This window comes from Bubalus bubalis, chromosome 5 (assembly GCF_019923935.1).
Source record: "Bubalus bubalis isolate 160015118507 breed Murrah chromosome 5, NDDB_SH_1, whole genome shotgun sequence".
Classification (NCBI taxonomy): Eukaryota; Metazoa; Chordata; class Mammalia; order Artiodactyla; family Bovidae; genus Bubalus; species Bubalus bubalis.
In genome coordinates this window covers 112,824,931-112,839,760 of record NC_059161.1, presented here as the reverse complement: position 1 = coordinate 112,839,760, position 14,830 = coordinate 112,824,931, and the positions used below count along the sequence as shown (strand labels likewise).

General features: G+C 50.6%; 1 protein-coding gene across 2 annotated transcripts in view; it reads right to left on the bottom strand.

Moving 5' to 3' along the window:
• The window catches only part of FLI1 (Fli-1 proto-oncogene, ETS transcription factor), a 133,828-nt gene that overhangs the window by 46,147 nt on the left and 72,851 nt on the right, over window positions 1-14,830 (bottom strand). For both annotated transcript variants that reach the window (XM_006072380.4, XM_025286401.3), the window contains exons 3-4: window positions 8,535-8,689; window positions 4,363-4,566 (exon numbers count right to left, since the gene is read on the bottom strand). In XM_006072380.4, the coding sequence (XP_006072442.1) occupies window positions 4,363-4,566; window positions 8,535-8,689 (359 nt within the window). The remainder of the gene's footprint in view (window positions 1-4,362; window positions 4,567-8,534; window positions 8,690-14,830) is intronic.

The following is a 14,830-nucleotide window of genomic DNA, read 5'->3' as shown; positions in this document are numbered from 1 at the left end:
CTCCAGGGGTGTGTCTGTGTGTGTGGCCAGGGCCTGAGGCTAACCCCACAGCAGGAGAGGGAAGACCAGGCGGCCCAGGTAAGCGGGCACTCTCTGTAAGGCCTGGCCTCTGACTTAGAGTGTGAGGTCTTGAGCCTGGCTGCAGCCTGGGACTCAGGAAACCTGGGTCTTAGATACCAAGCTGCTCTCTACAGGCTGGGTGCCTTTGAACCAATTTCTGAAGCACTCCAGGCCTCAGTGGCTTTGGCTTTAAAATGGGAATTTATAATCAGCTGTCCACGGTGTCCACAAGGGGGCATCTTGTCCCCGTAAAGTGGATGACACCTGGGCAGATGCGGTGTGAGCCCTGGTGTCCTCAGGGGACAGTAGAATGATCCCAAGCACTGTGGGCATCTCTCTAGACCTGTCCTCCTCCCATTTCAAGAGCAGGTGACATTACGGAGGGGCGGTATCAGGTACAAGCCACATCGCCCGGGCTGGCTGAAAAGCCAGGGTAAGGAGAATAGGAGCCTCTGGGCAGGCCAGGCACATCCTAGCATGCTAGCCAGTGCTTAGGACACTGATATTTCTTCTCCATCATGGAAAATACATTTTAATCTGAAACTTGGTTTTTTAAATTTGAAAGTATAGCTCCTCTCCCTGACCACCAAATAAATACTCAAGCACCTTTTGTGAAAGTGTAAATATTATGTCGTTGTTGCTTAGTTACTAAGTCCTGTCTGACCCCATGGACTGTAGCCCACCAGGCTCCTCTGTCCATGGAATTTCCCAGGCAAAATACTACAGTGGGTTGCCATTTCCTCCTTCAGAGGGTCTTCCCAATCCAGAGATCGAACCTACATCTCTTGCACTGGCAAGCGGATTTTTTGCCACTGAGTCACTGGGGAGCTTCTTAATTCAACCTTGTCTTTTTTTCCATTAAAGTTCAGAAAGCTCAGAGACTTCCGAGAGGTTCGACTGTTTTATAGTCTTCTGACCGAGGCTAAGTTACAAGGACTCTGACTCTCTTCCATCCACTTTCCTTAGCCCTGCAGTACTTCCTCCCTCTGTGTTGAGAAGCTCAGCTGTTTTCCTCCCACTTCCTCGCCAAAGTGGAACTGTCTGAACCTTATCCCCTCCTCCATGAAAGGACAGATGACAAAACACGAGGAATTAGCACCCATCTCCCGGCCTCTATTCGGCTGCCCAGGCCTCTCCCCTGAAGGCTGGCCTCCTTGCCTCCGCACAAAACATCCGCTGGAAACAAGTCTGGGAAAACAAAGCAGTGTTTGAAGGCAAGTTGCAGGGCCCTGGGGAGTTCCCCACAATACTAAAAGGGGACAGTCACCACAAACATGACCTCCTGCGGGGGTCTCAGTGGACCACCCACCACCAGGGGTCCCAGAGACTAGACACCAATGAAAAAGAGGCAAGAATCAAAAGTTATTTCCATGATAGGGGATCATTTTAAGCCTAAAGTCCTCAAAAGGCCTCCAGACTACAAGGCTATGCTGGGGCAAGTTTTTCTGAACCTTAATACAAGTATTTTAATTTTCACTTTTGCAGGCAGACGTGGTTTTCTATTTCTGCACAGACTCCTTTGTATTTTGCTGTTTCACCCAACATTATATCCTATCTGTGGTTTGTTCATCTCCACTCAGCTCTGGGAATTTGCTCTGCTCCTAAGTTCTTTTCTGGAAATTTCATATTTTTGTTGCTTTGGGGCTATCTTTTTTAATGTCTACAAATATTCTGAGAAGGAAAGAAGAAATCCATCCTTTTTCATGCCCCGCTACCTACAACCCCCAAACCAAACTGTCTGGCCTCCACTTCTCCTCAGGCTGCTCAGCCCTCTGCTCTTTGTTATCTGCTCTCCTCTGATAGGAAGCCTCCTGAACGGTTTATCCACGACCACCATGTTTAACTCCTGGGCCTTCTTAGCAGAGGCTGGTTTTGCTTCAGCGTCTGTGGCTTGGGTTCTTCTGTGAGAGGAAGTCCTAGCGAGGACCTGAGTATGTTCATGGACCCACCAGAAGGCAGGGGCTGGGATCACATGGCATGAATGGCATATCCCCACATCAGTCAGGCCTTCCCAGGTGGTACTCGTGGTAAAGAATCTGCCTGCCAATGTAGGAGACAGGAGAGACCTGGGTTTGATCCCTGGGTCAGGAAGATCCCCTGGAGGAGGGCAGGGCAACCCACTCCAGTATTCTTGCCTGGGAAAACCCAAGGATAGAGGAGCCTGGCAGGCCACAGTATAGGATCCCAAAGAGTCAAACACGACTGAAGTGACTTAAAACGCACAGCACTCGAGTTAGTCAGAATGTGCTTGAACACTCCCCATCAAGGGCATCTGATAATGGGCCCTTTAAGGGCCCCACAGTCACGGTCCTCACCTCTGTCCATCTCTTCCCCCACAAACAAAGAAAAGGGGCCAGCAATTCCTAGACCATCCGCTGTATGAGGCCAGGAGGTGCAGAAAGGCAGAATGGGTCAGTGTTTCTGTTTCGCTGGTGGTCTCTCTTCGTCACGCATCACGCTCAGCTTCCGTGTGCCCACTTCCACCCCCGCCCTGCCCCGCTAGCATCGCTGCAGGACTCTGTGCAAAGATCCTTTCTTAAAAAAAAAAAACCCTATTAACACTTACAGAAATACGGATTGTTAGAAAATGCTCATTCTCCAAAGCTCAGAAAGACTGGGTGGAAAATTGCCCCCTTTTTTGAAACGATCGTTTCTTGGGCTGACCTCATGTTGCAGCAAGACTCAGACATGAGGTAATTCCTCTGGTGTTAACATACACTGCATCACCCACACAACCCCACTGCCTACCAGACGCCTTGGAGGGGTGACCGGGGAGCCCGGAGGCACCAGTGGAAACTTCCGAAGGCATTTTAAAAGTTCTTCGTTTTTACAGCCAGTGTGTGTTGCCCCCCAGCCCACCCCGCAGAGTGCACTGGTGCAGAAGGAGATGGAAGCTTCCAGGAATGGCGAGCTGAAGACACACTGAACACGGAAAACAAACGAAGAACTAACCCACCCAGAGCCCAAGAGACCAGGGAAAGCGGCCTTTAAACGCTGTCCAAGGATTTCAGTTTTACAGGGGCTTTCAAATCACCAACCTCCTTCACTGTGAGGCTGAACTCCTGCAGCCTTGGCTACAGACAGGAAATCCTGCATCCTGAGGCTCCCGGTGGATCAGGCAGGGCTGACTGCTAGAAAACCCCTTGTAGAATGAACCACATCTGTTCTCCTGTAGCTTCTGCTTCCCCATCTTAGTACCATCTTTTCTGGTCACAGAACAATCCTTTGGTACTTGGGGTTATTGATGTTCCACCTGCTTGGGGCTTTCCTGGTGGCTTAGACGGTAAAGAATCTGCCTGCAATGCGGAAGACCCAGGTTCAATCCCTGGGTCGGGAAGATCCCCTGGAGAAGGGAATGGCTACCCACTCCAGTATTCTTGCCTGGAGAATTCCATGGACAGAGGAGCCTGGTGGGCTATAAAGTCCGATGGACTCACAAAGAGTTGGACACGACTGAATGACTTACACTTTTCTGGTAAAGAGTTAAGGCTGAGGTTATTAGTGGGTTTCAAAAATTCTGTTCCTATCTCTGTGTATATTTCATATCAGATGAAATTCATATCAAATTGACGGGGCTTGGTTTTAGAAAATCCTTGTATTGGATAAATCCTTTGGACAACTGTGCCTTTTCTTTTACACATTCTCCCTTTCCAAAGCTCTTTTCCTTCTCACTCGGCCAGGAGAGTCTCCAACAGATCCTAACCCATTCGTAGCATTTGCTACTCTTCCTGTTTAGCTGAGAAGGGTGTGTAGGTAACAGTGGACAGTGCCAGAGAAAATCCAAGAATAAGAAGAACTTCATGTGTAAATATTCAAAAACGTAAACCCGTGAATCTAGAATTTTGCAGGAACTTGAAATCATTGCTCAAGATAGAACCAGCCAGGCATCCATCTATTTATAATGTGGGGCAAAGTAGTTTCCAGAAAGGGATTCTCATGGGAAGGGTGCGACCTGCCTCCAGCACACCTGCCCTCAACACACACACACATGGCTGCAGTTCCCTAGTTTTTCTTCATGTTTTGTTTTCCTTCCTTTGACATGGCAGGACAGGGTCAGCCCCCTCGCAGGGTCCCTGGGAGCCAGTGTGACCTTGGCAACTTGACACCCAGAGGTGTCGCTCCTATAGCACCCACCCAGCATAAACGGAGGCAGGGACCCTGTCTCCTGGCCCTGGGCTGTCACTATGGGAGCCAGTCTGCATCCTGAGTGGCCAGGCAGAGTTCTCTCCAGCCCTGGGGACTTGGTGCTATAGCCTCTGGGGGTGTTTCGCTACCCAGAAATGGAAGGGACCGGGCACTTACTTTCCCTGAGGTAGGTGAGATGTGACAATAGCACTTCCGTGTTGTAGAGGGAGGTGGCTCGGAGGAAGTCCTCCTTGTTCAGTTTACACAGTTCCTTGCCGTCCATATTCTGAAAGAAAGACGTGTCGATCTCCATCAAGCCGTACTCCTTTATCGCCCACTCCAGCCACTGCCGCACATGCTCCTGTGTCCACAGCGTGGGGTCTGCAGGAGAGACAGGCTGTTAGCAAGGCTGCCAGAGGCAGGGCTCCTTCCCTTCTCTGTCTGTCTCTTCTCTCTCTCCCCACCTCCACCTTTCTCCTGTCTCCTCCCTCCTCTGTGCCCCTCCTACAGAGGGAAAGGGGTCCCCCTACCCCCGCCCCAGATGGTCCTCGCAGAACACGCATCTGGCTCCATCGCATCTGGTGCAGTCTGAAACCACTTAGCGCTCTGAAAAGGTTCTTAGACGCGTAACTATGCACCCAGATAGGACGTTCTCTTTCAAGTCTATGGAGGGCAACTGAAACCTCTGCCTGAGAAATCATGGCATCAGAATGAAAATAAGCCCAGTTTCCTAGAGCAGGGACCAATGGCTCTGGAAAGGGCCACCATCCATATCTTAAGAACATCAGTGAGTTCATGAAGCAACAGCAATCTCTTCTATGGCTGCAGAAAAGACGGGCCTGCACACTTAGACCGCAATTCCATCTGTGCAGGTGGAAAATCCAGTGGTGTTAAGTCTTCAGCTTAACTCCAACCTGGATTTTCTCCTTTTGGGGACAGTTGTATTAAAAGCTCTTTAAAATCATCCCCCCAGAGTTTTTAGGATATTTGAATCCCCAAAGAAGGGAAATGGTGTTGGAGGGAGAAAATGTTTTAATTCTTGAGGATAAATAATGTAAGGGCTGAGGTCCTAGAACCTCAAGGTATTAGATCTCCACTTGGGACCCTCAGACTCTTTCCTAAACAGGTGTGTGTGTGGCGGGGGGAAACATGTGTACTCTGAGTGCTGTGATGAGTTCTAGCAGGTTCCACAGTAGGTGGAACCCTTATATCTTGTCACATATCACAATTTGATAACCAGCTCTCTCCTTGGCACCTAATTATTAGAGATAATTAGCTAAACCAACAAATAGTTAAACATGCTCATCACAGGAAGACCCATGCCCAGGAAAACTCAGGCAGTAAAGCACAGAATTAAGCAACAGATTTTGGTGGTGGCAGTTTGAGGACTGGTCGGCAGAAGGGGTGACTGTGAATTTGCAATCATGGAAGGTTTCCTGGAGGAGGGGAGGAGACTTAATAGTAGCCTCTAGCTTCTACTGAACCTGTTTTATTAGCCTGCTATTTGGTAGGAATATCTGTGCTACCACCTCACTTTCTCATTCTAAGGGTCTGTTAAGGCTCTTGGTAAAAATGGGAGCAGGTTTGAATGATTAGGAAGGGCCGTGGGGAGAGAAGCAGGGTTCATACTAACCACCCAATGCCCAGAAACTTGTAACAGTCCAGACTTTGAACACTTCCTAGGTGCCCACTGCTTCAAGTGTGCTATTTTTTACTCATCAAGAATACCCTGAAAAATGGCTATTTTCATTTCGCAGGTGGGAAATGGAGTCCTGAAACATTAAGTCCTCAACTTGACCTTTAATCCTAGTATGAGCTGGGGTTCAACTGAAAGCCTCCCAGGACTGCACCTAGCTGAGGATCCCTGCACCCTAAGTCTCCTCCCCTCTCACCATCCTGTCTTAGTTCATTCAGGAGGTGCTTTGCCGTCACTTCCAAAAGCAGAGCTACTCAGGGCCACATTGTACAAGTCTGGATCTCTCTCCCTCTCTGAATCTCACATAAATTTCTTGCTTTGTTTCACTCTTTTACTCTCCAGGAACAATTAGGCATGGACCATTGGTAAATGGAAATGATTTTGCACCATTTCAGAATTCTAAAGGAAAATGTCCTGGGGGAACTTGGATTATGTCACATATTATTTCATCAGCTCGCCTCTGCTTCTCCTAATTTCTCACTTTGAATATCCAAGGCCTCCAATTGAATTTTACACTGTAGGTTTTATTTATTATTTCCGCCCTTGCTTTGGGCTCTATCACAATATTATTTCTCTCCCTTTACAGCACAATGAATTATAAATCTTCCACTCCGGAGCGTGCTAAGCTCTTCCAAATGTATTTCCTGGATGATTTAGTCCTAGTTTCTTCCCATCTGAACTTGGAACTGGTGATGAACTAGGGCCCTCGTTTATGCTTGTCTTCAAATCCCACCATAAATCCAATGGGTTGTTCCACCGATGTTTTATGGCCTTGATTTGTGAGACTTTCTCTTATGTCTAGGAGGCTGACCAGGAGGAAGCCAAAATGTGTGAGGATAATGCTGCAAGATCCCGCCAGGAGTAAAGTAATGAAGTGAAGCCCTGGCTAGCAGATCCATGACACGAAGTGCTTGGAACATTCTTTGATGGGAATTTATGCTATTTTCACTATTACTGCTCTGGTGACCTTGGCCCCCTAAGACTGCCACCTTGATTATCTTTTCAAAAGTACTTCAACACTACTTCAGAGTTGAAGGGTCAACCAGTCTGGTCATTCCCCTCCCTTCTTTCCCCTATCTTCTCCCCAAAGTGACTTCGGAAATGAAATGCTGTCAACATTTGGTTCAGAGACAACCTCTGGCCCCCTAACTCTTCTGTCCTCAAGATTTCCTCCCTATGTTGGCCACTGTTGAGAGAAGCGGGGGGCGGCGGGGGACGGGGGAGAGTTTGGTTCCAAGTGAGCAAAGGCTTGGAGAGGTTTGGCTCCAATGTGGGGAGTCCAGAAGTTTCTCTCCAGGCCAGTTTTAGTTCAGTTTCATTTCTGCCTTCTTTCTATGAGAAGGGAGAAGGCACAGTTCTCTTGGCTCTCACAGATGCACCTGAGCTAAACATTCTTAGCTGGTGTCCCGAGGGAGGGGAGATCAGATACAGATGCTTCTTTCTCGATGTTAGAGACAGAAGTAACATCACAAGGATGAAGCTGTTTGCACAGTGCCCAGTACCAGGAGGCACTCAGTATACGGAGCTATTCTTCCTCTTCCTCTGGGAGGCCACATGTTTATGGAAGAAGGAAATAAACATGCTTTATGAGCAGTTTTCAAGTCCTGCAGGGCACAGAGACGTTCCTGAGAGCCCAGCCCTCCCCTGTCTCCCCTGTCCCCACCCCTCCTGCCCCTGCCACCTGGAGTCTGGCCCGGAGCACAAGCATGTGTCTGCAGTCCTAGGAGATGGGGACACACAGCTTCCCATGGAAAGGAAATACAGAGGGCCGAGGACGGAGCGGCCTGTTACAGAACCACACCTTCTAGACCGACCCGCAAATTCCTCTGGATTACCTCAAAGGGACATCTAATCCTTGGCTCTCATTCACAACTGCATTTACACGTTCCCAAATGGAAGGGGTTTGCCTTTCGGGTAAACTTATTTTGGTAAGTCATTGACTGCCTCAAATTTGAACACTCTGGCTCCTTCTACCTGGCATGGACTCTACATGGGGTAGTTTCTCCTCCCTTTTCAAGCAGGCAGCTGAGCTCGCCAGCCGAGGCCAGTGTCCAGCCAGCACACAGAAGGCCTGAACAATGATTTTATTTTCTGTGACCAACAGCACCGATACCTAGGAAAAATAGCCTATTTTTACAGAATGACAAAGCGTGCTGCACACATGTTCAGGCACTCCTTTTGTTAAATATAGTTGTTTCTATTTTGGACCTGGAAGAGATGGCTGTAATTCTGGAAAGGTGGGACCCTGTGGATGCCAGGAAGTGCATGCCCGATGGACAGGACAGACCTCCGGGCCACTCTTGTCCTTAAAGGCAAGGGTGGGCACGTCTGGGTGTTCCCAGGATTCCTTTGGGGTTCAGAAGATCTTGCCTCTCCTCTCTCGGCAGGCCTTGTCCGTGGATCCAGGCACCGAGGGTAGAAACTGTGATGTGACCTGTTGAGGGCGGGGCTTCCCGAATCTGTGCGTCAGGGTTCCGGTGACATTTGGGAAACTGTCATGGAGGGTGGCCAGGGAAGAAGGTGCAGCTTTCCCAGGTAAGCATTTCCATAGAGAACAGGGTACCAGGTGAAGATGTAGATGCCCCTCCCCAGGACGACGAGCTCAGAAGACTGAGGACGTGGGTGGCACCCAGTGAAAGGATTCCCAAAGTACCTGCAGGGACGATGACCCTCCTCTCGTTGGTGGTCATGTTGGGGGGAGGGGGGCCGTTCTTCTCGTCCATGTAGCTGTTGTAGCTCATGGTGTTGGACTCGCCTCCGCCCACGAGCTTGCCGCATTTGCTGACGCTGCAGTCCACCGGAGACTCCCTGGAGCGAGAAGAGACAAAGCTCAGGGGAAGGCATCAGTGCCACTGTTGCCACTGCCACCCGAGCATCCGTGGGGCCTCTGCCCAGCCCTACCGGGTGGAACGAGGGCGACGGGGGTGCTGCTGACGCTGCCTTATTTCTATCCACACGGCCACTAGTTTTCTCCAAATCCCAGCCCAATCCTATAATTACGGTACTTACACACTTTCTGGCAGCCTCACTGCCCTCAGACCGGAGTCTGGACCTCTGAGTTCGGCTCTGCCTGCAGCTGACACTTTTAGCCTTGTTGCCAGGCGACCTACCCTCCCCAGGCGCAAGCACTGGACCTGGCTCCCAGACAGGCCTCTCCCCACTCCCACTGCACCCTGTTTCGGCCGTGGCTCTAGGATTTGTCACACTGTGGGATGGTTAGCCTGGCAGGTGCCCTTCCCCTGGCTGGATCGATGCCATGGCTTTTTTTTTTTTTTTTAACCCCAAGTATCCTGTAATAGTGGGCTTCCCTGGTGGCTCAGCAGTAAAGAATCTTCCTGCCAGTGCAGGAGACTCAGGTTCGATCTCTAGGTTGGGAAGATCCCCTGGAGAAGGAAATGGCAACCCTCTCCAGTATTCTTGCCTGGAGAATTCCATGGACAGAGCAGCCTGGCAGGCTACAGTCTATGGGGTTGCACAGTCAGACACATTTGAGCGACTAAACAACAGCAATCCTCTATCGTGCCTTCCAGAGGAGCTGAACAGTCACTGAGCCCTGAATCACTCATTACTATTGCATGTGTATCATTTCAACGTGCTTCTCATAGAGTGTTTGAATCTCCCCATCACCCTCCAGGTCAGACATGACAAAGGTTAACATCTCTTTCCTATGGTTAAGAAAACCAGAGAAGTACATGAGAAACCAGAGAAGCCCCTGCTATTTTGCAACATGGGAGCATAGGGCTTCAGTTCAGCAAGGAGCATCTATCTGTCTGGAGACGAAGCTGACATCTCCCTTGTGGCCACCTGGTGCCTCAGCAGGCTGGTAAAACACACCACCTACCCAGAGCCTGGGGTCACAGACTCTCCTGGTGTGCCTAGGGCAGTGCTATCCTGCCCTGCCACTTCCGCTCAGCCACTCCCCCAGTGCCAGGGCCGAAGGAGATGACTAGAGACCAAGGAGAGGCTGCAGCTTTCCCACCCCACCCTCCCGGTTGTCCAGAGCAGGAAGCATCAGTTCTGGCAACCTGGGAGACAGCCAGTCTTCACAAGAGCTCCAAAGCAGGCCCTCAGACCCAGGAGTTCAGATAAGGTTCAGATTACAGCCGGCCAACTCTGGGCTGCAGAACCTCGAACGGCTTTCCAGAGGTCTGGCGGCTGCCCTCCCTCTCTCTGCTGTGGGCAGGAACAGACCATGCTGAAGCCTAAAGGAGCAGGCGAGGAGCAGGGTTGTGCCAGATGGACCCGCCCATCCTGAAAAGGCAGCAAAACGGAGGGCAGGCAAGCAATGGTCCCTGAGCCCGAGAGGAGAGGCGAAGGAGGGTGGGGACACGGCAGGGGAGGGGGGAGGCCAGAGCACATTCAATAAAGAAAATTAAATGAATTTGTTTCTTAATCTGAAAGGAAAAAAATATTGAAGATCACTTATCATAGCTGGGAGATAAATGCTCCACTGAGATATTAGAAGTCAGACGGTAATTTTTTCCTGATGTCTTACAGAGGGGAACAAGAGCTGAAAATGAAAATAAGATGTATAACTTACACATGTTAGAATTTAAGGTTTTACTATTCGCCTACTGTTTTTCCAGGCAGAGAACCAAGAACCAGCCGTCGGAGCCCCAGATTGTTGAAGGTTTAATGTCCCCATGGCAGTCTGAGGGGCGGCAGTAGCACTTCGGGGCTTTGCACCAGGGTTTGGCCCTTTGGCTTCTGCTGGAGCAGGACTTGGCCTGAGATGAAGCAGTCCCGGAAAGACCCCGGTCCCGCGTCTGAGCTGAGCTCCGGTGGAGCTGGCCGGGTCCCCCCACCCTAGTCCAAGCAAACCGCAAGTGGGCGCATGCGCACACAGGCGCCGACGCCACCGGTGCGGGCACAGGCACACGGGCACATACGCTACCCGTGCAGGAGCGCACACACACATGCATGCATGCACAGGCCCGCACCCGCACACACACACACCACCTCCACCACGGCCTGGCAGCCTTCCCCAGCATACTTGTCCACTGTGAAACAACCCAATGCAGCTGAAGTTTGGAGGATTAAGTTGGCCTTTAACCAAGACAGCAACGTTTTCACTGGCTGGGAGAGGCCGTGCCGAGGGTGGGGCTGCCAGAGCACACGCTTCCCCCGGGCTGGGCAGACGAAGAGCACTTTTCTATGAGGGGGCGGTGTCTGGGGTGGGGGGCGGTGGGCGGGCGTGGCGGAAGGGGACTTGCCCTCCGTGGGCTGCATCTCTCTTTGGGAACATCGGAGAAATAGATGAGTTGTGAACATTCTTTTCCACCATCAGCTGGGCCTCTGGGGATTTCTTAGCCCAGAAGAGAACTCTGGCCACTCAGAGGCGAGAAGTCGAACCTCAGAAAGCATCGCACTGAAATGGCCCCTTATGCCATCGGCGCCGCAGGGCAGGGCCAGTCACTGGTATCAGGAGGAGAGAAAAATAAAATGTGGATAAAGGAATCGTTTAGTAAAAGCTGCCTGGTACCTCTCCCAGTAAGGAGTCTGAGCAGCGTGGTGAGAAAGGCGCCTGCTGGGTAGAGGGGGGCGGGGCGGGGTGGGGGCGGGCCTGGGGAGAACGTCTGAACAGCGTCAAGCCTGGCCCTTCCAGCTAGGGGCACCGCTGGGGTCGTCCAGTGGTGGGGCCTCTTCGTTTCGGGCCCACAGAAGCTCCCACGATTCTGTGCCCTCCTCTCTCTCCTGCTCCCGGGCAGGGCAAGGTGATCTGCTTGCCCGCCGCCCACCTGCTTGGGTGCTTGTCCTCTGGAACAAGGCTCTGTCTTTGATCCCAGACTCTGCAAAGGGGCACCCTAAGGGAGACGTCCTGGCCCTCACCCTGGACCTCTGCAGGTCCACAGGTCCACCTTGTGCAGGCCGGCCCTCCTCTGACTCCTAGGAGAGAAGGAAGGAAAGCCATGCCTTCCCCATCCACCTGCCCACCCCACCTCCACTCTGGGGTTGCGGGACTCTGCGCCTGGGCAGACAGCACAGGCCTCCGAAGAGCCGAGCCAGCTACTGGAAGGAGCCAGGAATACAGGTGAAGCACAGCATAAAGGCTGCTCTTAAACGAGGCAGCTGGTGCTTGTGGAGAGGACCGATGAAAACAAGGGGGGCACGTATGGAGGGGGGAGGCTTTGCCATTCAGCCCACCCACTCTGCTGCTGACTTGTATTGAGACCTGCGCTTACAGCTAATGGGGCTGGGGTCTGCAGGCAGCTGACAGCATTGGGACAGGTGACAGGAGGGCCAGGGGCTGCCACAACGGAGCGGGGAGGAGGTAGTGGCTCTGAAAGTGTAACTCAGAGCGTGTCCTGCTCAACCATGGCTCAGAAAGCCACACGTGGGAGGCCACAGCAAGGGCCACGTGGGCCCTGCAGCCTTGTCCTTTATTTTCACCAAAGGACATGAGGTCTTTGCTCCTCTGGTTTTATTTCTGTGTTCAGGGACCATTGCTTTAAAAAGATGGCTGCTGGTTTCCAAAAGTGCCTCACAGACTCTCAAGCGATTTAAAACACAATGAGAAATCTTGAGCATTTGGATAACAGGAGATTTCAAAGACCTTGCCTAAAGATTGTTGTTGTTGCTGCTCAGTCGCTAAGTCATGTCTGACTCTTTGTGACCCCATAGACCGTAGTCTGCCAGGTTCTTCTGTCCATGGGATTCTCCAGGCAAGAATACTAGAGTGGGCTCCCATTTCCTCTCCCAGGGGATCTTCCTCACCCAGGGATCAAGCCTGCGTCTCCTGTGGCTTCTGCATTGGCAGGCGGACTCTTTACCACTGAGCCACCAGGGAAGCCCAATTACCTGAAGATAATCCCATTCAAATATGTAAACATCTTTTCTACCTTCTGGTTCAACTGAGAGCAACTTTACTCAGAGTATGGGATCTAGACCCACAGGTCTGCAGCCCAGGCTTACAGTCGATGGATACCTAATGTCCACACAGCTAAAAGGAGGTCCCCAGGGCTATTGGAGCATTAGCAATATCTGGTGTGCCTTCCACATCACATGCATACTGCGGAAATTGCGCCAATCTGTGTTGTCTTTAGGATTTCTGTAGGAGCCATGCAGAGATGTGTGTATGTGACCTTTTTGCTTTTGAAAAGGAGATGCAAAAGCAAACTTCAAGAAATCACCCATAGTAAAGCTCTCACTCTAACCTGTACTTACCCCTCCCACTCAGCTTTCTGCCTGACAGGCTTCTCATTGCAAGGTGCAGAGTGCTAGGAGGCACTTTAGCACGGGACTGTGTAGTCAGAGGCAGAAGTAACAGGGTGTGTGAGGCTCGCCCTCCTGTGTGTGGATGTTAAGTCTGTAGGTGTCTAATAAGGGCATTGGATCCTGCTGGCCAGTCTAGGCAGCATCAGGGCAGACTAACAGTGAACTCTGGTCCAGCAACTCTGGCAAGCAAGTCTTTGCCATTCCCCTCCGTAAGTTGATACATTTTTTTTTCCTTCATGGGATGTTTTCCCCCAAACCCGTGGTTGAGACAGGATGCAGCTGAGAGTTAGTTGCAGACCACAGCTTGGATCATCTTGCTGAAGTCTACATCCAGCACAGAGCCTATGGGTCACACCGTTTGAAGAACAATTCATGGTAACAGATTCAACCACAAGCGGAAGGTAGGGAGAAAGGGGGCAAACCTGCCCCAACGTGGGCAAGATCGAATTTCTGTGAGCTCCTCGGATCTCGGTCTCTCCACCGGCCTGGATGACTTACTGGCAGCATCAGAAGCAAGAAGGACCTTGTAGCTTTAGGCGCAGAGAATACCTCCTCTAGAGACATAAATATCTGTAGGGTCTCTGATAAGCATCAAGTAACTCAGAATTCCAAGTTATCGAAGAATATGGAGAGAATTCACCATGAATCATGAAGAGGAGAGAGAAATACATCTTTGGGTACTTTGTTGATCTGCTAGGGCAGCTATAACAAAGTGCCACAAATGTGTTAGTGGCTCAGTCGTATTCAACTCTCTGTGACCCCATGGACTATAGCCCACCAGGCTCCTCAGTCCATGGAATTCTCCAGGCAAGAATACTAGAGTGGGTTGCCATGCCCTCCTCCAGGGGATCTTCCTGATCCAAGGATCGAACCAGGGTCTCCTGCATTTCAGGCAGCTTCTTTACAGTTTGAGCCACCAGGGAAGCCCTGAGTCGGTCCAAAACATTCTAGCCCAGCCCTGTCCAGTCGAAGGGGCCACACATATAATGTAACATTTTCTAGTGGCCACATATTTAAAATAAAAAAGGTAAAATTAATTTTAATAATATATTAAAATATATTAATTCAATACAGCCTGAAGATGATCATTTCAACATCATCAATATAAAAAAAATAATTAATGATGTATTTCACTTTTTTCCTACACTAAATCTCCTAAAGCCAGTGTATTAACACACACATCAAGCACATGCCCATTTTGGATAGGTCATATTTCAAGTGCTCCAAAGCAGCAACTGTGACCAGTGGCTACTGCCTTGGACAGCATAGATTCAGTGTATGAGCCAAGAAATCCCAAGTTTTATACTCTGTTTTTTTTTTTCATCTGAAGTTAGGAATTATCTTCTGCATTAAAAGCACATCATCAGTGGTACTGAGAGGACAGAAGCGCAGCGTGGCAGGTGAGAGATTTAATTAGGGAGGCATCTGCTTAATCACGCTGGTTCTTTGTTGCATGATCCAAGAATGTGATCTGACCGGGCTCCATCCTAAGCAAAGACATTTTTTTCTGAAAACCCTGGCTCCCTGCTGCCCACTCCAGCTTCCATGAGAGCGCTTAGGAAATGTTTATGAGGTGCTGGTGATGTCTAGACCTAGACTGCCTGATTCTCAAGGGTCCACTGCATCGTCTTGGTTTCCCAGGAGGGGCGAGGAGACATCAGTTTCTGAACCTATGCTGTCACCAGCTCCTGGCCCTGGTCAAGACCGGCAGATCAAAAGCAGGGGCTGCTTTGT